The sequence below is a fragment of the Anastrepha obliqua genome, chromosome 2, assembly GCF_027943255.1.
Source record: "Anastrepha obliqua isolate idAnaObli1 chromosome 2, idAnaObli1_1.0, whole genome shotgun sequence".
NCBI classification, from domain to species: Eukaryota; Metazoa; Arthropoda; class Insecta; order Diptera; family Tephritidae; genus Anastrepha; species Anastrepha obliqua.
In genome coordinates, this window is record NC_072893.1 from 77,654,977 (window position 1) to 77,682,097 (window position 27,121).

The 27,121-nt window shown below is 38.4% G+C and overlaps 1 protein-coding gene across 1 annotated transcript; it reads left to right on the forward strand.

Moving 5' to 3' along the window:
• Window positions 1-2,336: 2,336 nt before the first annotated feature.
• On the forward strand, window positions 2,337-24,155 carry LOC129238640 (TNF receptor-associated factor 3). Its single transcript, XM_054873740.1, has 6 exons — window positions 2,337-2,474; window positions 18,882-19,301; window positions 19,356-19,504; window positions 19,570-19,850; window positions 19,925-20,040; window positions 23,807-24,155. The coding sequence occupies exons 1-6, from the start codon at window positions 2,337-2,339 to the stop codon at window positions 24,113-24,115; spliced, it is 1,413 nt and encodes a 470-aa protein (XP_054729715.1). The 3' UTR covers window positions 24,116-24,155.
• Window positions 24,156-27,121: the final 2,966 nt, after the last annotated feature.

Sequence of the window (27,121 nt, forward strand, 5' to 3'; positions counted from 1 at the left end):
GGAAAGGTTTAGATAGTTACTGGCTTCAACAAGACGGTGCGTCATGCCAAACTGCAAATGCAGCAATTGAATTTCTGCAACGAAAATTCCTGGGACGTCTACGTGTCAAAAAGAGGTGACATCGACTGGCCCCCCATATTACCTGACGTAACCCCCCCGGACTTCTTTTTGTGGGGTTATCTGAAAAGTAAAGTTTACGCCAACAAACCGCATACTATTGACCAACTTAGGGCAAACACTCGTGCCGAAATCGACGCTATAAAACCCGAAATAACGCAGAAAAAAGATCGCAGTTTGTGATTTCTAATAAAGGTGGCCACTTGATTGATATTATATTCAAAAAATAGTTTTAATAAATTGTCAGTTGTTAAGTTATTCAATGTTTTCATACCGACATAAAATATGGCGCACTCTGTATATTTCTTATCAATTTCTAGTGCACCATCTTTATGTTGACACAACATATAATTCCAGGTAGTAAAGTATTGCAAAAAAAAAAAAACAAAAAAAAAAAACAAATTATACATAAAGGGCGATAGAGGGCGGTGATCATTAGTTTAATCTGTTGTTGCAGAATTTGAGTATTAACAACCACACGCCAGCCACCGCTCACAGCTCCAACCAAGTCAATAAGTGAATTATGCTCACTAGGGCGGGTCGATTTAAAAATCGCTCATTGCTCTGTGAAAATCGTATTCTAGGGATCAAAATAAGAAACTTTGCCGAAGGAACCATACCTCTAAAACGAATTCTGATGTCCCCCAATTTAAAAATATCACCATTTTTGGCCTTTACATGAAAAAATCAGCTAAATGGCTATGTTTTTTCTTTTTTTTTATTTATTTATAATAATATTTATTTTTTCTCTTAAGAAATTTATTTAGACAGAACATATGTAAATGAAAAAATTAATTTAAGTTAGTTATAGAAAAGAAACTAAAAAGTCCGACCCAAATTGGGGGACATCAGAATTCGTTTTAGAGGTATGGTTCCTTCGGCAAAGTTTCTTATTTTGATCCCTAGAATATGATTTTCACAGAGCAATGGGCGATTTTTTTGCCTCCCCACAAATCGACCCGGCCTAATGCTCACGCTTCATACACACACACATGCTATGTACATACACACGCATAATATGACGACTTACTAAATTCGGACGCGAATATTTCTGCAATGCACAGCTACAGGTACTGAAAAATCATTATCATTGCTTTACTTTTGCGTTGTTATCGCACTTGTTATAGCCGCTGTACATTATTGTTGTTGTGTCGGCTGATAACAAAGGCACAAATAAATATGGATACGCTTATAAAATTTTAACAGATATTAATTTTGTGCGAGGTGGCCACCACAGTTGAGTAAGTGTGTGCGTGGTTATCATTGCGCGAGTGTCAGGTTCGATGCCAAACTTCTATAGGTATAAGAAATTTTAGAAAAGTTGTTTATAAGAGCGATTTAGCCAATTAGTAGCCTATAGCTAAAGTCCAAGTATTTATCTGAAATGTAAAAGCTTCTTACCAAAAAGCCAGCTGACGGTGTAAAATTATAGGGTCATCGTTTCTCGCACAACATCAAGGCGCACGCCACAGACTGAAGGAGAAGCTCGGCCAAATACCTATTAAAGGATGTATTATATATGTCCATATATACCTATGTGCACATATACATACAAAAGCCTAGACGTATTTGTTGTTTTTTATACCTATTTAATTGCATTGTTGTAGTTGTGCTATTATTATCTTTCATTTTTTGTGTATGAAAGTTTGATAAAACACGCATTGAATTTATCTTTTTTTTTTGGTTTTTTCATCCACCCATTCGCCAGTAGTAGTTGGCTAGTATTCTATTGAGAAATTTAGTTGTCGAAGAGTTGTTTCGCTAAACGATTCGTCGGTATTTTGTTTCAGTTTCCGCAGTGCCGCGAGTGTAATTAGAATGTGTCAAATCTGATTAAATACTTACATACAGACAGGCAAGAAATATGTAATCATACCATATATACATGCATACGTACAAGGACTGAAGTACATAAATATTACGGCAATAATTATCTCATTTAACTCTCACCTCTTCGTTGGTCATACCTGCCTTCCACCAATTGAGTTAATTGTCGCAAACCAGTTGGAAGTGCTAATTACATAGTTGTCATCATTAAAAGCAGTGAATTGAAGTGAATTACGTTATTTAATTTTTTTCCTAAGTGGAATGGATGTGTGATTCGAGTGTTGTTGAGTAAAACACAAACTAATTGCTTTTTATTAAAAATTCTCAGACTTGAGTAAGAAAAACAATAAATTACACTACTCTGGGGCAATATTCGCGTCAATATAAGTACCATGGCTATGAATGGCAATGGTTATTCGCGTATCTCGAATGGTGGTTCTCCGGCGTCAAATGGTTCGACGACTGTTCTTAAGTACGAAAAATCGTCGTGTCTTTTCTGCAACGAATGGTTCGACTCACAAACCTTTACGGTAGGTATTATGAGGTATTAGACGAAGTCAGCTATCACACCATTAGAACTCATAATAAATTTAGAACTTATATTTGAACTTCATTTGATAACGAAAGTAGTGCACCAAATACAACAACCTTGGCTGGTTATAAGCCGAGCTTCTGCTTTAATTTTCGTATGCAACCTGATTCGCCCCATTTACCTATGATTGTGAGTGGCAAATACTTCTTTGAAACCCCACTTTTTTATTTCGTTTGATGACTCATTTCCCATTTGTACATAGGCAAGAACTTAAATAAAATTTCGAACATTCATTATATGGAAGAAAATGCATAACGCGATCATCAAACAAAATTGTCAAAAATCTACGCTAATTTTCACCCACGCTAAACTGCACAATAGTATATCAAAATTCAATGCGCTACAAAATTGCATACCCAAATTTTTTCTAAAAAATTAAACTGATGTAAATTTATTGATTTATTTTTTAAAGTTTTTGCAAGGTTAGAAACATTCAGATATAGGTATGATTTTTGTTGTAGTATGAACTATATTTTTATAAAAAATATATAAAATATATAAAAAATAAATAAACAAATCTTCTATTTTGTCTGTTAGTTTGTACTTATAAAGAATTTTTTAATAAGAGGTGTTGTTTTGATATTCAAAGAAAAATGCTATTTTTGAATACAATGATCGGATGTTTATTTCATTATAAAGAGGAAGGTATGCCGTTAATAGTGGAAAATAACATCAGGCAAATGACCGCCACGACTACGCTTACAGGACAATATCATTTTCATGAAATTTTTCATAACGGAATTGCAAAGTGTCTGCTCTATGTCCTTGATAGCCTCACGAATTCCATTTTTGAGGTTTTGAATCGACCCTGGGTTGTTGGCGTAGACCTTCTCTTTCACGTAGCTCCAAAGAAAATAGACACAAGGTGTTAAATCACAAGATCTCGGTGGCCAATTGTGATCACCTCTTCGAGAGATAACACGGTCCGGAAACTTTTCCCGTAAAAGATCAATGGTTTCGCTGCTTGTGTGGCACATAGCGCCGTCTTGTTGAAAATAAACGTTGCCCAGATAAATACCCTCCAATTCCGGCCATAAAAAATCGTAATAATAAAAAATCGTAAGAAAAAACCAATAATACCTGTTATTGGAAAACCCTTTAAGCTTATCGTGATAAAATGTGAAAATTGTTTTTGTGAATTATATTTACTTTTGACTAGTGCAATGGATGTGTCGTTAACAGTATGTCGTCTTTATTAGCAGAGAATGTGAGATTAACAGTGGCTGTAGCCGTAGCAACAACAGTCGCAGCAGCAAGTAGAACGAACAGAACCGACAAGTATAGAACATTTAGAGAACTCATCAAAATTGTATTTGTACGTACGCAGATTGGTTTATCAAAGAGCCGAGTGCGTGGCGAAGTCAAATATGTACATATGTATGTGCATAAACAGCGCATGTGCGTATACAAGTCGTATACAAGGTTGTCTGTGACTGCGCTTAAGAATGAAATTTGTTTTTTTTTTTTATGAGATGAGTTAGCAGAATGAGTGGGAATTAGTTTTTTCTTTATGTTATGATTTGGTTGCTATAAATATTTCAATTTTTACTTATGCACGTACTTATGTACATATATACATACACATATATCTACATTATTTTTTATTACATGCAAATCAAATATGCATACGAGCATTCTCTAATTTTAAAATAAATTGTTTAAGAAAATTGCAAATTTTCAAAATATTATTTCAATACTATTAAAAAGCTTTTTTAATAATTTAGATATTAACGGTAATCCCATGTCGATGTAACGTTCGTGTGCGGCCAATTCGTTGAGAAATCATGAATTTTTTATGACACTATTGCTCGGTGCATGTTTGATACTATGTATTTGTTTATCAAAAAATATTATTATAAAAAAAATTTTGAAAAAATATCTTCGAATGTGTTTAGTTAAAGCTTAGAAGATACATTATGCATTGTTTCTAGTTTTCTTTTGGCGTTATATAGTAGAAATAAGCGTCGGACGCGAACGACCCATCGACATGGGATTAGGGTCAATAAATTAATTGTTAATAAAAGTTGACATTTGCTAAGACGTATTTTAGAAGTCATAGAATTTGTTGCAAATTAGGAAGTCTGGTTTTTTTCGTTTTATAGCTCTAAACATCTTGCAAAACTCACTTAATGCAAGAGTGGCTTGCACTTTTCCTCATGTGGCATGTATCCTTTTATATTTTTATCATAAAAGTTTAATCTTTGCTAAGACAGTTAATAATGAACGTGACTTACAGCATTTAAAGTGAGTCATTTGAGTTTGATTATATACTTCATTTTGGTTCTCCGTCCGCCTTTGAACTAACAGAAACATCAGAAAAATTAAGAAAATTATTCTCACTTCGATGCAAAGTGTTGTGTGCGATGTGTTAGGAGTCAAAATGTTACCGAAGTCAAAATGTTACCGAAATCATTATTACTGGTGACGAGATATATTTGGCTTTAACCATAAAGTCGTTCGAATAGCGCTTTTCAGACGAAGCAAAATCCACAAAAAAAAAAAAACAACATTAAAACAAGCAACCAAAATCAGTAGTCCGCTTTCGTAAGCATTATCGATTAAGTTCTCGAATGAAATATTCGATTTAACATCACACTGACGTCACTCTCACTTGTGTTTCTGTAAAAAAAATTAGTCGAATTGATATTGTTGTTGTAATATATCAGAGTATACGGTGAATGCTGCTGGAATACTTGTGATGCCTTGGCCGGAAAAAATCCTGACCTAACGTAGAAACTACTGTCCTGGAAATGATTTGATCGACCACGTGTTCCATTCCATTTCAGTACGAATATATATATATATATATATATAATTTGGCCGAGCTCCTCCTCCTACTTGTGGTGTGCGTCTTGATGTTGTTCCACAAATGGAGGGACCTACAGTTTCAAGCCAACTCCGATCGGCAGATATTTTTATGAGGAGCTTTTTCAAGGCAGAAATACACTCAGAGGTTTTGCTACTGTCTGCCGAGGGACGGCCGCTATTAGAAAAATGTTTTCTTAATTGTGGTGTTTTACAGAGATTCGAACCTACGTTCTCACTGTGCATTCCGAATATTAGTCTCGCACCAACCCATTCGGCCACGGCGGCCGTACGAATACTCCTTTAAAAATGGTTTATGTAACCAAATGAAATGGAATATTGTCGATCTATATTCTCACTTGGCATTGTGTAGGGGACAACGCACATTTCTTTCGTTACGTATACTCGTATGTGTGAATTCCTAATATCAAAAGCAAAGAGCAAAGAGTTTTCTAATCAATAGAACTTTACTTTTTGCGTCTTGATTTAAGGCCCAGGGTGTTATTGTTTTCCGTTTTCTGTTCTTCATAAACATTTTTTTGCTATGTTCTTGCTCCTTGTATGTTTATTTGCACTTACATATTTCAGTGGTCAATATATTAGGCAGAAATATTGTTTAATTAAACATAAATCGAAAATATAATAAAAATTTTACACACCGATTAAAGTAACAAAAATTATTTGTTTTATTACAGAACTTAGAACTTTTTTTAATACATAGAGACAATTTTTAGCAAAAACGTATTTCCAGGCGTTTCAAAATGATAAGACACTGTTCAATTAAAGTGATCGTTTAACAAAAGTATACTTTTTTCGAATTTTTTTTCTTTCGTCTGGAATATTTTAATATTCTATGGAAGCATCATTTGCTTTAGCGACAGAAAATAACCTTTTTTCCATCAATTCTGCTAACTTTTTAAGTAAATTTACATCTAGAGAAGCACATTCTGCCTTAATTGCTGCTTTAAGCTCGTTGGTGTTGTCCAATTGGCGATTGTTGGCGTCAACCCTTCTGACTAATATACCCCAAATGTTTTGTATTAGGTTTAGATCCGGTGAATATGCCGGCCAGTCCATAGCTTCTATAGAACAGTCAAATACTGCCTTGCTTCCCTGCTTACGTGAATTCGGGCGTTGTGTTGCTGAAAAACGAAGGGCACTTCCCGATTATCCTGAGGAAGGAGACCTTTTTCAAAACGTTTTTGTAGTCCCCACTATTCATTGGCGATGATGTAAACTGTATATATCAAGAGTTGCTTTTGATGTAAATGCACCTGTGCAGATCTCTCCAATAATTTAAAAAACCACCGGTTTCATCAATGTTCCATTTTTTCCATCCGCAAATATAACCTTTTTAAATATGAATATTGGGCAACATTAAAAATATTCCAAATATCTTAATGTGTTTCAGTTGGTGTCTAACTGTTTTTCTGCAAAATGAAGACGCGCCAGCTTGTGCCGTGTCATTTTTGAAACCTTATTCTGAACAACAGCGGCCAAGTTGGCGCAAGACTTAGTCGAGTTGGAAGCTTTTCTTATGATTGCTTTCTGTCCTCGACTTGATAGTCATAATTTTTTTCCAACGGGCTTCAAAATGTTGTAATTCTCAGGACTATGTAAAAAATTCCGGATAACACAACGATAATAGAACAAAGGTGTCTTACGATTATGTAACGCACCTTATATTTACAATAATTAATTACAGAAGTGTCAAATACGTTCTTCTACTCGCGCTGAGGTGGGTACCATTGCTCGAAAGTGTCTGAGCTGGCATTGATCCATTTTGGAAAAAATCCATACCTCTATCATGTGGCAGACTCCAGCGTTTGATATAAGAAACGCTTCCGTTAAACCATTTGAGGAATTGAAGGGGTGAAATTAAAGCCCATTTATCATTATTATTACGAAGGGATTTAACACTGGGGCCTGAAGAATCTATTATGCCCCGAAAGGTAGCAAGTACAGCACTCAGACGCAATTAAGTCCATTGCACTGCATCCGGATTCCCTTTTTAATTTTCTTTAAATCTACTCGACCTCCGAAGAAATCTGAGTAGATCTTGTGGTGCCAAGCAACCAAGGTGGTCGCTTCTTAACACAGCAGTGCCATTCGAGCGAAGGCTGGGCAGACGCACAGAAAGTGGTCAGCCGTCTAATCCTCCTCTTCACATGCTAGGCAGAGTGCACTGTCTTGTGTCCCGGGACCCATGTTAGCATCAGGCTATTATGTCAATCGTCATAGTTCAGCCTGGATTTACAGGACTCGATTGCCCTTGAAGTGGTTGGGGAGATGTCTTAGGCCATGAGCGCAGCTTGGCTGTCGCTGCAGACACAAATAGATCTGCCTCTCCATCTGTTTTCCACAACAAAGCTCATCGCTTCTTGAACAGCATACATCTCCGCTTGAAACACAGATGTATGCATTCCAAGAGCAAAGTGCAGTTTTGTCCCGCTGGATTCCACGTACACCCCAGAGCCAGAGCCGTGCTCGGTCCTGGAGTCATCCGTGAAAATGCGAAAACAATGTTTGCCGGCCTCATTTTCTGAGTTTGACCACAGTTGAGCCTCTGGCAGCACCACACTGTATCTCTTGTCAAGCACGACTCTGGATGGCAGGGAGTCAAGGGGCATGGCGTGGATAGTTCGATTGAAGCCCATGCCTACTCTGTTGTCCAATGTCGAGCAGGAGCCGTACCAATTCCCATTGTGTTTCAGCGTGCAGATGGCCTTGAAGGTCTCTGCTTGGATGAAAACATCAAGTTGTGGTAGACTAATGAGAGTATCTAATGCCAGGCCTGAAGTAGTCGGAAAAGCTCCTACGCAACAGGTGGCCACATTGCGTTGTAGTCTCGATAAGGTCTTCCTGACTCCCACGAGAGGGAGTCTACTCATCCAGACCATTGATGCATAGATGACAATAGGTCTTATCATAGCCATGTAGATTCATAGGACCTTGCTAGGAGAAAGATCCTACGCTTTTCCAAAAACACCCCTGCACTGCCAGAAGGGGAGTTAACTATCGAAGATTACTCCAAGATATTTAATTTCCTTGGATAGCTGGATTCTGACTACTTTTAGCTTAGGCAGAACGAGTCCATCGAGCTTCCTCCTTCTGGTGAAGAGGACAATGCCAGTCTTGGTGGGGTTTGCCGATAGCCCATTCGCACAGCACCAATTGTCAATCATATCCAGAGTTTTCTGCACTTTCCTGCAGATGTTCATAAGCGAAGGGCCTGTTACCAAACAGACATATGATATAAGTCCACTGGTTTGATTGGGTGGTATTGCTTATTGTTGCTAATAAAAATATAACCCTTTCACTACAAGTCCCTCAGACGAGTACACGTACACACATGTAATACACTTGTTATTATTAATTTTCTCGTATCAATAAATTTGTTGGATAAGCATACATATATTTTGAGTCATAGATATTTTCTGCTTATCAATAGACCATCACCTTGGCTGGTGTTTCTTAGTCATTAACGATGTTTATCATGAACTCCTGCTACTGTTATAGACATTTAGGCAATACCGGGTAGTCAAATGGTGCACACATAAATTTTCTTAGTGTTGGTAAATAAGCCAAAAATTGGTAAACCAACTTAAGTTCGATATTATTAATATAGTTATTACGTGTCATAAATTCAAAGTGCAGCTACTCTGCATTTGGAGTTTTCAATAAAGTGAAACCTAAAAGTGAGTTCTTCCTACATATGGTAGATGTAAAGTCCGGTGAGAATCTTAAAAACAAGTCTACTTGTTTACTAAATATCTTCTGAAGGTGGAAGGAGTTATAAAAAATGTGCATCAACCATTCTTGGCCTAGAATGACAATAGGGCCAAGGGAAAATTTCCGGGAGATTATGTGTTAATGGGTAAATTGTCAGTTCCCGACTTTTTTACTACAGGCTTCCATTAGTTTCCTACTGTCTCCTGTACTGTTTCCTGTCTTTCAAAATAAAATAATATTTGTATGTAAATATGTGTGTATGTAAGTGGCCCACTGCTAATTTGCTACAATACCCGAAGTGAAACTCAAATAAACTGAAAGAAATATTGAAAAAAAGAAGACACCGCTTTATATAGTGACGAATTTAATATAATTAAGATACTAGCGGCCGCCGTAGCCGAATGGGTTGGTGCATGACTACCATTCGGAATTCGGAGAGAACGTGGGTTCGAACCTCGGTGAAACACCCAAATGAAGAAAAAGGTTTTTCTAATAGTGGTCGCCCTTCGGCAGGCAATGGCAAACCTTCGATTGTATATCTGCCATGAAAAAGCTCCTCATAAAAATATCTGCCATTCGGAGTCGGCTTGAAACTGTAGGTCACTCCATTTGTGGAACAACATCAAGACGCACACCACAAATAGGAGGAGGAGGTCGGCCAAACACACAAAAAAGGTGTACGCGCTAATTATATGCATATATATATAAGATACTTCATATATTTAACAAAATATACATTTTTAAACAAAAATATTGAAAATTGAAAATACTGCATATTTCAGATCACTGCTTATTTGATACAGTTTGAATAATTTTAAAATCAGTGTTGGGGTTAAAAATCTAAATTTTTTTCACGAATCAGGAGGTTTAAAATGCCTAATCCATTATAAAATCTGCGTATCAGCAGTGGTATATCTTCTTCTTCTTAATTGGCGCTACAACCGCTTACGCGGTTTTGGCCGAGTTTAACAAAGTGCGCCAGTCGTTTTTTTCTCGTGCTAACCGGCGCCAGTTGGACACACCAAGTGAAGCCAAGTCCTTCCTCTTCCTCTACTACCACTAGCTGGTACCACATCGAATACTTTCAAAGCCGGAGCGTTTGTATCCATTCGGACGACATGACCCAGCCAGCGTAGCCGCTGGATCTTTATTCGCTGCGCTATGTCTATGTCGTAGTAAAGCTCATACAGCTCATCGTTCCAACGTCTGCGATATTCGCCGTTGCCAACGTGCAAAGGTCCAAAAATCTTACGCAGAATGTTTCTCTCGAATACTCCAAGCGTCGCTTCATCGGATGTTGTTATCGTCCAAGCTTCTGCGCAATACGTTAGGAAGGGCATGATGAGAGTCTTGTAGAGTGTTAGTTTTGTTCGTCGAGAGAGGAACAATTGCCTACTTAGTCCAAAGTAGCACTTGTTGGCTGGCTGACATTGTTATCGGTGTTAATGCTGGTTCCTAAATAAACGAAGTCTTTTACAACCTCGAAATTATAACTGTCAACAGTGACGTGGGTGCCGATACGCGAGTGCACCGACTGTTTGTTTGAAGACAGGAGGTACTTCGTTTTGTCCTCGTTCACCACCAAACCCATTCGCTTTGCCTCTTTATCCAGTTTGGAGAAGGCAGAACTCACAGCGCGGTTGTTAAGGCTGATGATGTCAATATCATCGGCATACGCAAGCAATTGTACGCTCTTATAAAAATTGTGCCTGAGCGATTAAGTTCTGCGGCTCGTACGATCCTCTCCAATATCAGGTTAAGGAAGTCACACGACAGCGAGTCACCCTGTCTGAAACGTCGTTTGGTATCAAACGGCTCGGAGAGGTCCTTCCCAATTCTGACGGCGCTGCTGGTGTTGAGCAACGTCATCTTACATAGTCGTATTAGTTTTGCGGGGATACCAAATTCAGACATCGCGACATACAGGTAACTCCTTTTCGTACTGTCGAATGTAGCTTTGAAGTCGACGAAAAGATGGTGTGTGTCGATTCTCCTTTCATGGGTCTTTCCCAAGATTTGGCGTATTGTGCATATTTGGTCGATGGTAGACTTTCCAGGTCTGAAGCCACACTGATAAGGTCCAATCAGTTGGTTGACAGTGGGCTTCAGCCTTTTACACAATACGCTCGCTAGAACCTTATAGGCGATATTTAGAAGACTAATCCCGGGGTAATTGGCACAAATTGCAGGATCGCCCTTCTTATGGATTGGGCAGAGCACACTTAAATTCCAGTCGGCAGGCATGCTTTCATCCGACCATATTTTGCATAGGAGCTGATGCATGCACCTTACCAGCTCCTCGCTGCCATGTTTGAATAGCTCAGCCGGCAGTCCGTCGGCGCCCGCGGCTTTGTTGTTCTTTAGTGGTATATCATGGGACTAAAAAACTCCCCTTCGTTTGGAACCGTCGTGCATCCTGGAACCGCGTTCGTATTACTTCAGAGTAGCGTTCCATCTTGCTCGTTACAAAGTCTATGTTTGCTTGTCTAGGCCCATGTTCCGCTTTTTCATCGGGAGGAGGGTTTTCGCGAATCCACTTATGATTCTCACCATTTTCTCACTGCTTAGTATCATGTCGGTAACTGCCAATTACGTCAAACATTTCTTCTAGTTCCGATACTCCGTCTTTTATGTCCATGCTGTCGTGCTTTTGCTTTAGTAACGCAAACTTGATTTTGTTTATCGCTCTTTAAAATTTCATAAGAGATTATTCTTCAGCGGCTCTAATTTTTGGTATGAACTCCTGTTTTGGAGAACTGTGAAAGCACGACAGTAGTTCGGTCTGTTTATGGCATAGTGCGTTGGCTCCTTTGATATATCGGTTAAAGTCTCTTCTGCTGTGTTGCTAGGTCTCTCTTCAGCTGTTGTCTCCTTTGCCTTTTTTGATGGCTGAGGCGTGCCCAGGGTGCAAGATCGTAGTACTCTTATGCTCCTTTTGAACATACTTCTCTCCTCCACATTTTCGTTGCCTCTCTTTTGTTGTTGTTTTTGTTGCTTGGATTCCATTTTCATGCTTGGGTCTCCGCTTCAAGCCGCTATCTCCGCATGATATACTGTTGTCTCAAAACAGCTCCCGTGATTATTTATGCAAGTGTAGAGTTGCAAGGGTTAAGCAAGGGTTGACACAAGTCAATATGGAAGCTTGTGTTCAAAGCCAGAATCAGGCACAAGTCAGGAGTTGTCTCAACTGAACCTGTACCACCAACTGAATAGTGTTGTAGCATCGAACGTACTTGAAAACCTGCCAGGGTTTTATCGCGAAGGGGGTGATTGTTACATTAGTCTATCAGCCATTTCGGTGAGGTGACATCCTCCTGTACTGAAGTGATAGAATAAAATTTTCACCAGCCCTTAGACTGTTTTACCCGAATTCCAGTATACCATAATCAGGATCTTACTGGTATCAATCCTGATTGACTTTACAGTCCAACCGTTGGAGGTTCTGGGGATATATGAAGCCTTTTGAGCCGAATACTCTCCTCTCCTACCGGATTTTAAACGCCGTTTACGACAGCCATGCTTTCTTACCGTGGGTGTATTCTTTTCACCGAACTACTGGGGTAAAATCTAGTATTTTGTGTGATAGTCTTTTGCCTTGGGAAGAACCTAAATCAAGGTTTGCATTGAATTGACCAATTTGGTGTTCTTTCGGAAATGATTTTCGAAATATTGTAGCTCCGATTTTTTTGTCTAATGGAGCTCACAAGTTTTCATTCACTTTCATATCAAAATAATAGGCCGCCGTTATCTCAAATGGGAAAAGTTCCATATGATTCATGATTATACGATTGCTAATTTATGTATTGGATTATTATCTTGGTAAAATGGAATTCGTCCGCTAAATACATAGTTTCTCGGAACTTTGGATTCGATTGGATTTCTTGGACTTTTGGAGCCATTTACATCAGTAGAGAACATACACCCCCAAACCATTACACTACCCTCGCCATAATTAAAAGTAGCTCTAAAGTTCTCTTAAGTAAGTTCTTCTGTATTCTTCTTTATCCAAACGTAAGACATGTCGTCGGAGAAAAAAATGTTGGGCTTAGACTCGTGAGAATATACAATATACATTACAAAAGCCCAAAGCAAACGTGCTCCTTGATGATTTTTAATCAGCACCTTCCGTTTTCTTTTGCTAAAGGGTAGTTTCATATGAGCAACTCTGCCATTAAAGTCGTATTCACGAACCATGCGGCGGCTAGTTCCACCACTGCAGATTTTTCCTAATTGCTGCTGAATATCTACAGCCAACCTTGGGTCCCCATAGTTTGCGATTCATATTCACTTTCCGAACAATATAACGCTCGTCGGAGCCCCCAAAAATGTAGCTTGGGGCACTTCTGTCCTTATTTTCCGATATCGGTATTCATGCATACATCACTCAGTTCTCAATGCACTGTATCAAAGAAGCAGCTGATTGGCTACATACTTGTATAGCTATTGTCACCCAAACAAATGTTTACTCCAATAGTCAAGCACCAATTAAGGCCCTAGGCTCAATGACAGTATACTCGAAATTGATCATGATATGCCTTACTTCACTTTCGATCGGATCCGAATTCTTTGATATAAGGTTCATCTGGCGGAACTGTGAGACAAATGAGGTAGTTTCCCTCCAAAAGGTAAAGATTTGGAGTGCCTTGACTACCACCTGCGCACTGGAACAGTGGGCTTTGCGTCAACTCAGCGAGCGCTGGCCAAGTACACAAACTTGTAAGGTAGCAAAATCTGTCCGGCCAAGTGTGGATTAGAGGTGTTCGAGGGATCTTTGAGGTTTACAAAATCTCAGCTCTAAATTTTCGTGATACACTATCCGCAAGGTATATATGCTGTAAGACTCGACACTACTTCGAGCCCTTTTTACATCACCTGTATGAGGGATGAGGTGAAATCATTTCAATACCTTTTCCTTAGCTGCCCTTCTCTTGTGAGGCTAAGTTTTACGCTTCTTGGCTCTCATTTCTTTGCTACGCTTACTGATATGGCAGGTCTTGATGTCAACAACCTGATGAACTTCATCAGCATCATGAAGTGGCTCACACAACCGCAACTCAGACATCGTGCGTAATCCACAAACACCCTTTTTCCGTTGTGCGGAGTAGAAATGCGTGTACCAAATAAGCCGTGACCTACAATTGTGCGTCGTGTTTATGATTTCGCACGTGCAACGCAAATGTATATAAAGGGTGTTTTTTAAGGGATTGAGAACTTAAAATGATATTACAAAACATATCTTGTTGGGATGAATTTTTTATTATGATCTGTTCGCGGCTACGATCCGGCGTGGCTACGAGTTATATAATATGATCCATTCGATCAGTTCAATTTTTGACTCCTTTTCCAATAAATCAAAATGAAATCAGCAAAAAAAAGCGCCGCAAACGATGGTCACTTGACTTCTTGCACGGGCTGTATTTTATAGTCACATAAGCCAAGATCCTTACGTAAAATTTTCCACGTAATCGAAGGGCAAAGGCGAACCAGGGGAGAATTACGACGAATCGACATTTCGGCGTCTTCTTCAACATTTCGCTTTATGAAATTCGCGAACAGATTTATTTTTCTTTTTTTTTTCAAAGTAAATTTCAACAATTTAGAAGCGTTATTTTGGGATTAAACGGTTCATGATTATTTAACAAACTTTACTGAACAGAAATGTCAACACAGGTTGCCATTCTCAGCTGTCAGACTATAGTTATCGATAACGATAATTCATAAGCAGCTAAAAAAACATCTAATACAAGATCAGTTTAGTGTAATACCCATGACAGATTGTGATGGGTTTTGCATTTAAATTAAGTTAAGAAAATATTGAGATTTTAATTCGACATCGGGTGCTGTATTAAATAAGCTGTGGCCCACTGTATTTTAATATTTTATAATTTTGTGCTTTATATTATATGTAGCAATGTAAACATACATAGTTAGATACAGTTCATGTGTACCTTACTGAAATTAGGGGCCATCAGAGATAAACAATTTGGCAGCAATAAAAAATGATAAGCATGGAATGCGCTTATCGCTTCTTCCAAATAATTAAATGATTGTTCAGTTAAACAAATATTGCTGACATACATTCATATTCACATACAGCTTTTCATGAACTTGAAAAACAACAAAAACCATGCTTTGAAGATTATTAGGTAATAGATAGGACAACAATACCTGTGTGCATTATTCTTTGTTTGCATAAATATGATTTTTTGGTAATAAATTACGTTTGTTTGATAGAGTGAGCATATACCCATTTCAATAGAAATTTTGTGTATGCAGGTTCTTGTCCACTGTGTTTTATGTTTTAAAAATACAATTTCTGCGATACAATATATAATGGGTTATTCAATAGGTGCGCTTCAACTTTTTTCCGATAGGGAGGGCGAACGACGCAATATTTTTTTATTTTTCGCTTCATTAGTATACATTTCATCATGGAACGCTACACACTTGAGCAACGATTGCAAATCGTGCAAATTTTTTATGAAAATAATCGTTCTGTTGCTGCTACTTTAAGAGCATTACGGCCATTTTACGGTCCATTAACAACGTTTTGGGGTTATGTGAAGTCATTGGTCTACAATAACAGTTCGATTATTTTTCTTTTCTTTTTTTGAATTTTCATTATGTTTTGTAAAAGTAAATCTTATTGTCTAATAAGAGCCATATAAATCTAATTAGAATTTTTACGAAATTTTTTGGTATGCACTTTAATGTATATTTTAGTATAATAAAGTGCAAGTTTGAAGCTGCTAGAAAACTCTGTTGGTTTCCTATAACTGTTTTCCTTGACGGTGTTCTGCAATTTCTCCATAACACGTAGAAAGATGAGTAGTCAACACTTGTCAAAACGTTAAGGTGCTACGGTTTTGTCTTAAGGCGCACATAGAAGAGATAGCGAGTAAAGACCATTCTAGTATTCATAACGTGTAAATCCATTGCAGCGAAAGGTGGGTGCTGTACACGAAAAATATTGTTATGCATTTGCACGGCTATAGTCGGACCTATGACTTCCCAAATGGCAGTCAGACTACTGAGTATGCACGACAAAGCTTTCAGTAATAAGTAAACTAACAATTTTACAAATACTTGCGTGAGTATGCATAAAAAGAGCTATGCGTGCATGTCCCGCGGCATTAATGGAGGTTCTTCTAGAGCTCAAACCTCTTTACATTCATATCCCTACATGCATGCTACAACAAGAACTACATACCAATGCCATGGAATATGATGATATCAATGCTTCCTTTTGCCAAAAGCGTCAAGACTGAACTAGGCAATAAAAAGTTTTGGGAAGGGTTATCTGAAACCAACAAGATAAATCAAAATATGGTACTCGGACGGATTCATCAAGGAAAATGCAGGGGCAGGGGTCTGCGACCCGGGAGAAGATACTCAGCAGCGCTAGGCAAGAACACAAATATATTTCAAGCGGAAGTCTATGCAATATAGAGATGCACCCACTTCGCCCTTGACCGCAGCTGTAACAACAGAAGCCTAGCTATCCCTACTGATAGCCAGTCAGCAATCAAGGCTCTCAAGTCTATGCAAGTTACGTCAAAGCTGTTGCTGGAATGTCTTCTAAACTGAATATCTTCGGCCAAAGCAACAAGTTACGTATATGGGTTCCGGGTCCACTGGGAACGAAATTGCAAACAAATTACCCAGTAAATGGGGGCCAGAGCCATTTTGTGACCTCGGAAAGAGTAACTGATCCTCTATGATTCAGGAAGTAGAGGAAAGACAAGAAGAACATACCGAGACAATCTAATGGGCTTATCGAAATCAAAATCAATGATTCAAACCTAAATGGGCTTAAAAATTGTACGGAATTAAACAAGAATAATTTTAGAACTATCACAGGGTATTATGTTAGGTTGGGGAATAAGTTCGTAGCATTTTTACCGAAGATTTTCATTTTTTACAATTATATTTAAGCAAAAAACAATAATTATGTCAATAAGTTAATCAATTTTATATTCGCCGTTGCTGTTTACAATCACTTTCCACCTCTCCAGCAATTTGTTAATGCCGTTCCGCCAAAAATCGCCTGGTCTGGTGTCAAGGACGTTGTTGAGACAGTTTTTAATGACGTCTTCCTTCATATTGTTCGACAAGGAGCGAAAAAGTTGGTAATCGGTCGGTGCAAGGTCCAGAGAATACGGCGGATGCTGAAGGACCTCCCATTCGAGCTCTTGGAGTGCGGCTTTGACGACCTGTGCAACATGGGGCCTTGCGTTGTCGTCAAGGAGTATGGTTTGACCATATCGATCAGGTCTTTTCAGTCGAATAGCCTCATTCTCGCGGTGTAGCTCCTTTTTGAACGTGGCATTCTTTTCGAGCATTTCCCAGTGCACCATGCCCTCTCAGTCAAACCCAGCACATATCATGATCTTCTTTGGTTGAGAATCCGGCTTGACTCTCGGCTTTGGCGTATCTCCTGGAGCCATCCACCCCTTTCTTTGCTTCACATTGATGTATAGGCACCATTTATCATCTTCCGTGATGATTCGAGCGCTGTTGTTGCTCGATGGCGGGCGAGATGCTGAGAAGCAATTTGAAGGCGACATTCTTTGTATTTTTCGTTGAGCTCGTGAGGCGCCCAGGTTCCCAATTTTTCGGTAAATCCTATTTAATGAAGGTGATTGAGAATCGTTTTACGATCGCAGTTCATTTTGTTCGCCAATTCATGCCTGGTTTGGCGTCCGTTCTCCTACAAAAGTGATTTGAGACGTTCTTCTTGGAATTCAGAAGGCTTCCGCTGCGTGACGTGTCATCGACGTCAAAGTCGCCATTTTTGAACTTTGCAAACCATTTCCGTACTGTAGACTCTTCCTGCCTATGGCACCTTCTCCATACACGTCGCAAATGTCCCAGGCTGCTTCGGCAGCTTTTTGACCTCAATGAAAAGCAAAGAAGAGCAGGTGTCGAAAATGTTGATTTTTGCCTCCTGGGTACTTCAAAACTAATAAAAAATTAAATAACTTAAAAATACATACCGAATGGCAAACAAATTGTTGTAAAATAAAAGAAAATTTAAAACCGCTATAAACTTATTTCCCATTCCAATAGATTGAATTATCATCTCACTGACCTGAGAATGTACTCCCATGGAGCTTGCGGGTTCTGTAGGTAGGAAGACGTAACCCCTAAACATGTGCTGGCATCGTGCTCAGCTCTGATGCAAACAGCTGGATAAACCTATTTTACTAGAGGAGGATATAAAATAGTACAACTACCAAAGTATATTGACGAAGTTGGGTTCACAGAAAGAAGCACAATAGACCTTTCAGGGCGGAGTGTTAGTTGAACTCATAATATTAATAATAATCGTTTTATCGCGGAGCATATGTCGCTTGGCCATTTAGGTAAGCAGATCCGCTGCTAGCCGAAGGTGATGAACAATAACTTAGCCGGAGTTAAATGATGATCTTAAGCAATCAAGGAGTCCTACTAGAGATAGAAATGATAACTAGGACGTGCAAAGCGATTGAAATCAGTTGAAACAGTGAAAAAGAAAGCGCACGCATTCTGGAGAAGCAGCGATAGTTTGAACAACGGAAGATTCGCAAGGAGCTTTCTAATAAGTAAATTTATATGAAATCTATAATAGTTGCTGTACAACAGTGTCATTATGTACTCTATAAGGTATCTTCATTTGCTTTTCAGCATAGGCGAAAAACTCCTTTCAAATTACATCATTTTACAAAAAACATATGCTATAAAATATCATAAAAAATATCGTATGAAAATATCCCAATTTCTCTCTTATCTTATAAGTTTTTCTATTGTATTTCACTTATTCTTGCAGGAGCACCTCATCCATTGCGGTCAAGTACTCGAGCAGTGTCCAAATAATTGCAACGCATTTGTGCCACGTATACGCATGCGTTCACACTTGAAAGAGTGTCCGAAGGCTAAAGCACAACTACAACAACACACCAACAGTCTCGAACGCCTCGACCAATTCATGGATAATCGAGTGACACAACTCGAAAAGGATTTGAGCGCTTTACGCTCGGTGCTCAATGAGGAGATTGGCCAACGATTACACCTGATTACAGATGTCGGAAATCTACGCAAATACAATCAGGTTTTGGAGGATTGGAAACATGACGTCGATGAAAATACGAATGGCATGAAAGCGTTGCTCAATGAAGAGATTGTCCAACGGCAGTTTGAAGTTGGTGAGGCATACAAGGACAATGTGGCTAATTTCGAAATGATAAAGGTAGGCGGTAATATCATAGGCGGTTTAATAAACTTTAACCTGCTATCATTTCAGAAAGTGAAAGCTGACATACAGAGTGAAATGGATGTGCTGCAAAAGAATATTCAACAATTATCGATGGAAGTGGCTGATCATGTGAATCACTTGAATGACAACACCATGAAACTGGAGGAGATGATTTTGGAAAATGAAAAGAAAACTCTGTAAATATGTATGTCACAAAGTAAGTAAAATTTTAACTAACTCAAATTTTTTCTTGTTTTTTTAGTGACAAATTCATCGAGGTCGAAGAATTTTTAAATGTTATCGATAGCGATTTGAAAACAAAGTTTGTTGCGAATAGCGACTTGAATGCCAAACAGGTGAATATGGATCTCGAGGTCAAGGGTATGAAAAATATTGTCTGCGAAACGGAAGAGCGTTGCGAAAAGTTGGAGGAAATGGTGAAACAAGTTGACACGAATTTGCATCAAACCATGCAAACGCTAGCGGATTTGGAAAATCATTTGGCGACACAACAACGGCTAGCAACCATACAAAACTCCAGGGGTAAGAAATTGAAATGTGTGTTTGAAAGTAATAAATTTAACTACATACAAAAAAATCGATGCACTCCTACACAGGTCACTTGGTGTGGCGCATCAAAGACTACTCAAAGAAGTTGGAGGAGGCGAAACAATATGAAACGATACTGCATAGCGCGATGTTCTCCAATAAGCCATATGGCTATGCACTGCGCGTAAGTTGACGCCCTCTAATGCAACAATACCTATGTGTTATATAATGCATGCAAGTACACTTGTGCTTACATAATTAAGATTTTTACAATATTCGTAATAGCTTACTTACTTACTTATGTGGCGCTACAACCGTATGTCGGTTTTGGCCGAATCCAAAATGGCGCGCCAGCTGTTTCTGTCCTGCGCTCGTTGGTGTCAGTTGGAAATCTCGAGTGAAGACAGATCCTGCAGCACTTGGTCTTTCCAACGGAGATGTGGTCTTTCCTTCCACGCCTTCCTTTTTGGGGTAGCGTGTAGTAAATTTACCTTGCTGGAGCGTCTTTTTTCATACGGGTAACATGGCCAAGCCAGCGTAGTCGCTGTATTTTTACACGCTTAACTATGTCCATGTCCCTATAACTACAGGTTATACAACTCGCTGTTCCACCGTACGCGGTACTCTTCTCGTACGCGGAGGGGGCCAAAGATCTTACGCAGAATTTTTCTCTCGAAGGCTCCCAAAACTTTTTCATACGCTGTGCCATATATTAGAACGGGAGTGAAGAGCGTTTTGTCACTTGTGTGCCAGTGCCAGAGTGCCAGTTTAGTCCATTGAGAGAGAGCTCTACTTCTCAATTGCCTACTGAGCCCAAAGCAAAACCTGTTGGCAAAAGTTATTCTCCGTTTGATCTCCAAGCAGACTTCAGTTCTGTTATTAATACTGGTCCTAAGGTAAACAAAGTCCTTCACAACTTCGAATTGTTGGTTGTCAACACTGACATATTGTCCAAGATGCAAAGACTCCCTGTGTGTTGACAGCAAGTACTCTGTCTTACCCTCATTCACCGCAAACCCACACCTCTCTGTTTAAAATGGAGTATGCCGAGCACACAGCACGGTTCCTCAAAAGTGATATTATCGCCTATGAAAGTACTCCTGCAGTGCATATGTGCCAGCGTTCAGTCCAGCGCTCGAAACATTTCTGGAACTCTATTTTCGGTATAGCCATCAGAGCCGTCTACGATTTTTCCATTACTTCCTTTCGGTTGTTAAAACGCGTTCCCGGTAGTGGTTTTTTGACTCGATCTAAAAGAAAACAAAAAAACGCACTGAACCATATCAAGTGAATTCAAATGGTACTCGTTTCGTTCTTGGTCAAAGATTCACAAATAATGGAGGCGTCGTGCGACAGTGCGTAATCATTTTGCTAAACCCACGAGTCCCTTTCCGACGAATCATTTCATTTTTTGTGTATTGCTTCACGTAAACCATAAAACGTCTCACAACGTTCAAAAGTTCTTTTTAACTGCCTGACCTTCTGGCAAAAATTCGTGGTGTACCATTACCATTGTTATCCATAAAAACCGTGAGCATCGCTTGTGTTTCGCTGAAACTCAAAACTGACGTGGTTGCTTGGTCTTGGTTCATTCGAAGCTCGCCACTCACTCTCCCGATGTCTGGATTGCATGTCGTACACATAAACCCATACCGCGTCTTGAGTAATGATGCATTTTACGAATGCTGGGTCAGATTCACATTTGGGAATCATCTTTGGTGATATCAATGTGGTCCCTTTGTTTGCGTGGAATTCAGTTCCTTTGTGAACAACTTTACAGCAACGCGGAGCAAACCCAAATTACTAACTACAAGGTCCTGAACGGGTCCATAAGCAATGTTCAAGTCCTCTCCAGTTCTCTGATGGTTAATTTGCGATTATTGATCAACTTTTCTTTCACTTTATCAGTTTTCGATGTCGACGGTCTGCCACTGCCACTACGTTCATCATCCTCGATGGACTCACGATCTTTTCTGAAGCGGCTGTTTCGCAACATTTTTTCGCACCAACGGTTTTCGTCCATTTTTGAGTCCATTTTTAATGCAAAATTTAATACAAACTCGTTGCAATTAAAATTCACTTTTAAAACTCTAAACAAACGAAAACAATTGCGGAAGTAGATTCACTCAAGAGTCTGTAATTTTACAAATGTAAAGCAATAGCGATAAAATTGTAGTAGGAAGGTTAATCAGAGATGTGACAATCTATCAAAAACAAAAAAAAAACAGTATTTAAATCAGTTCACTGAGAGCGTCTCTTGGCGGTTGTGACGGGAACTTTCTCACCTTGATCAGAAAGTATTTTTCATACTAAACTTTTTTCGTACATTTTTTATAAAAATATAGATCATTGTATTGTATAATAAATATTCCATCAATCGAATCCAAAAGTTCGAAACTTTGCACGAAATTCATAAAAATTTAAGAAAATAAAAAATTTTAAACTTTTTAAAAAGAAAAAAAAAAACTTCAGAAAAAACTAGAAAACTTCTTGGTATTCATTTTTGTAGCCAATTCAATTTTAGTAGAAGAAAATGCATTCGAGTGTAAAATAATTTTATATGGAAGAAAATTCTCAGCATCGCATGCAAAAAAAAATTGCCAAAGCTCACCGCTATACGCTATATACAGGGTCCGGCACTCGAAGTGTAACCAACTTCAGACCGCTCGTGCATCAGCTCTCTGTTAGTTGACTAAGCGCGCGAAAGCATTTTGTCGAGAGTAAACGCGAAAAACGAAAATCAGTAATGGATTTCAAACGGAATAGGGCGAGTGCATTATATTTGGTTGAAAAATCACAACCAGCGATCGTTCGTGAGCTCGAGCACCTTAAAGTAAATAAAGTGTTTTCTTATTGCACCATTACTCGTTACAATGATACTGATAGCATCGCGAAACGTCATGGAAGTGGTCATCAAAAGACTGCAAGGTCACGTAAAATCGTTCAAAAAGTGAAGAAGCGACTTGAGAGAAACCCCCGACGAAGTGCCAATCAAATGGCGGAAGAACTGAAAATATCTCTCACACCAAAGCAGCAACAAGTCAGACTTGAGAGAGTGAAGGAGTTGCTTTGCTTGATTTTTGACGAGAAAATTTTTCAAATGGCCACGAGAAGGCAGCAACCACCACAAGTAATGGTTTGTGCCACTGTAATCACTGATGGGCGCTCTCCAATCGTGCTCATCGAGTCTGGCGAAATATTATTGGGAAAGTATTCTGGAGGTTGGGAAAGTATTCTGGACCATTGACTTTTTAACAGGACTCGGCACCATCTCACAAAGCTCGAGTGAACCAAGAATGTCTAAAAAACAACGATCCGAACTTCATAACGGTCACACAATGGCTCTCAAATCTACCAGACGCGAATCCGATGGATTATTCCCTTTTGGGCCATTTTGGAGAGCAAGCAAACTAAAAGTTCGAGGCGCTCAAAAAGCCGTTGTCCGCGAGTGGGCCAAAATATCTGCACGTCACATTCGGGCAGCTTGCGATTCGTTTCTGGACCGTCTCAAGGTCATAGTCAAGGCAAAATGTGGTCATATCGAGCAGGAGTAAATTAATTCTTAATTTTGTATTATTTTCATAAATTTTTTCCTTTAAATTGAATAAAAGTAATTTTCCTAACTGAATTTATGGACTTTTTAATTGGTTCCACTTCGAGTGCCGGATCCTGTAATCAGATGTTTTTAAAGATAATTATTGAAAAGTAGATAGTTTTTTGCAACGTATTATATTTTTTTGAATTTCGTGCAAAGTTCGCAATCTTGTACAATATTTATGATGCTTTTCTTATTCAATGAACTACATTTTTATAAAACACTTACGACAAAAATTTAGCATGCAAAATATTGCGAATACTGTAAAAAAATTAAATGACTCAAGTATATACGCATAGGTGTATGTATGTGTAAAAGCTCAACTACTAATTAATACTTTTTCATACAATTGCAGCTCGACATTCACCCCAACGGAAAAGGCACTTGGAAGGGACGCAACATGATTGCATGTCTCAATGTCATAGCTGGCGAGTATGACGCGCTACTGCCTTGGCCATGTCGTCTGCACGCCGAAATAATCATACGTGATCAGTATACCAGCACGGAGGAGGCACAGGATTATGTGAAGACAATTTTGGTGCGCAAGAAGAACGATGAGTTCATTCAAAACAATCAGTTCTTCCATATACCGCACAAAGTCATAATGAGTCGTAATTATTTGCGTAACGATTGTATATTTCTGGAGGTGCGTGTGCTGAAGTGACATGCGCCACATGATGTTGAGATCCATTTTTATAACGTAGTTCTACAAGTAGCAATAAATAGACATAGACCATAGAAAAAGTTCCAAATAATGTTTACTTATACGAGCAGCAAATAGCTTCCGGATTATTAACATCTGCTTTAGCCAAAATGTATATTAGCTAAAATTATAGCGCACTTTGCTTGCAATTTACTCAACTTGAAATAACTTGTGGGTCCATTTGCTGTTTTCTTTTTAAAAATGCCATATAAAGCACCACCTAAAAGTGTTGTAAAAGTTGCTTTATTGGAAAGAGTATAATTGTGGAGTACGAGGGTTGCTAATTAAGTTTTGCAATACGGCGCTAAAAATAAAGTTTTATAACTCAAAGTAGTATTATTGTTTTCCAAAACACGGATCTACAAAATTAACATCTGCCGTTTTCATTTTTTAATTAAGTACAATATATTTGGATTACCATCATGTTGAAAAAAAATCAGAAGGTGTGACCAACATCAGGCCGTTAACCGGTTCTCACCGAATTTGAAAGAATCAGCTGATTGGCTGACATAACCGGGGTTATGCTTATGCAAAAAACTGAGATTGTTTTGGTGGTAAACGAAAATATTAACGCAACCACCGCTCATGTTACTTCGTTCTGCTGCCGAGTACCCGGTGCAGCGGAATTTATTCGCTCAATTTCGTTTTTTACCATACTGAAACCGAATTTTCGTAATCTGTCATCATTGGGCTCCGATAAAAATTTTGGATAAAAACCTATGTATATAAACGTGTACTTTTCTCAAAAATTTACGTACTGAAGCCTTCTACTAATAAAAATAATTTAAATTAAAGCTTGAATCACACACTATACGCAAGTCGAAAAAAATATAAACTTTGAAAAAAACCAGGGGCTTAACCCTTTAAGGTCAAGTGACTACGCTTGGATTACAAATTTTTATAAGCTTAGCTCATAAAAATGACTACTCAGGGGTTTTTCGAATCTCTGATTGCAAGCCCGATACTATTTTTTTTTATTTAAAATAGCATCCATCAGCGACTGCAAAAATCTCAGTGTTCAGTTTGCTGACCTTTGTTCGTTTTGATGTGAGACGGCCTCCTCGAAGCACTTTTAGACCCTAGATTCATATTCAGCGCTGAAAAGTACATCGAAAATTAGACGGAGAATAAAGACAAAAACAAAAAAAAATGTTAAAAGATCCTTCAACAATACAAGTAAAAAATTTGGTTACTTTGCTACCTCTCCTTAATGCAGTCCGGACCTGAACTCTATCGAGAATCTCTAGACGCATTTAAAGTCGTAAATTTTGCAGATCTGATGACAAAGGTGCATATGGAGGGGAAAATTTTTCCAGAGTACATGAAAAATTAATACAATCGTTGCCCTTTAGATATGTAAGTACATAGAGATGCGAAATTATTATTATTATTATTTGTGGGGAAACAAAATATTACCAAAGTAGTCGAATTTTTTGCTTTTGCTTTGATCCTTTAGGATGTCCTCTGCGACGATGACCTTGAGGGTTACAGTTCCATACCATTTGGCTTATTTCGTTCTTTATTTCCGGTCCTGTATTTCAAGAGCAATTCGTTTTTTTTCCACTACAAGATAAAAAAGCACCCGGATTCGATTGAATTACAGCTGAGGAGTTAAAAAAGTTACCCTAGTAAGGTTGGTTAAATTAGTAAAGTTATTTAATCATTCCATTCATTTAGACTATGCTCCAACCATGTGGAAAGTTGCAGAAAAGCTAATGATTCCAAAACCGAGAAAATATTTACATCTTGTTTCCTCATACCGACCAATCTCGTTGCTGCCTCAAATTGGTAAGCTTTTTGAAAAGCTCATCCTCAAACGATTGACGCCAATCATCGACTCTAAAAACTTGTTACCTTCGCATCAATTTGGCTTTCGCAGTAAGCACTCAACCATCGATCAGGTGCACAGAATCACAGCCGAAATAGAAAAATCTTTTGAACCGAATAACGTGTGTTCGATCAGCTGTATTCCTGAACGGCGCACGTTCGACAAGGTTTGGCATGTCGGTTTAAATAGCAAATATGGAATTTTCAAATATTTTTCACCCAATTTTCGTAACGCTGTGAAGATTTTTCCATTTCCACATTCATCACTCAGGGCGATGTCATAGAAAAACATGGGACACATAAAAAAAACAGCTTAGCCTCTAGAGAAGATTTTCATCAAATCCGCTTGGCAGTCAATGTGTTAACCCGCCACATCCATACGTTGCCCATCCTACGTTGGACACCCGTGTCTGGCCAGACTTTTGCGACGTTGGACGTGAATTTAACATATTTCTATTATAGCTAACGACTTGAGCTTCCAGGTAACTTCCTAAAATTTAATTTTCTATTGATTTATGAATATAACCTTTTAAAAAGGATCCTCGAACAGAACGAAAAAAGCCAAACTCGGGTATCCAACCGAAGGTTTAAAAAAAGGTGTCAAACGGAGGGTTAACACATGACTCTATTTTTGCCTTTTCAGGTAAAGTAGAGAAACAGCTGAAAATAAAAAAAATATAATTTCGGTTTTGTCTCTAACTCAGGAATGAATTTAAAAAAGGAAAAAATGTGTATTGGGTTGCACAGTGTTGCTTGAGCATTGTTTACTCTCAACGAATACCTCTATTAGGTGAACAACTCCCTTGAGCGTACATTTTCTCTATACCAAATTTTATGTATCGCAACAAGTTACCCTTTGTTGAGTGAACACCTCTCTTGGATGGACAAAAGCTGATTGACGGTGAGTGCCCGGCCAAGCGAAGTTTCAGTGTACAGTGCTTTTCGTGGTGTCGAGTTTTTGTTTTGGGGAAAGATTTTCTTTAGGTTAAACATTTTTTTTAATTTAAACATATTTTTAGGTTAAACAATTATTTTTATATTACTTAGAGATTTTTTAAAATCAAATTTAACTTTTTAAAGCAGCTTATCGAAAAATATTTTTTTGTTTTGCAATTTAAAAATTGGTTTAAATACATTTTC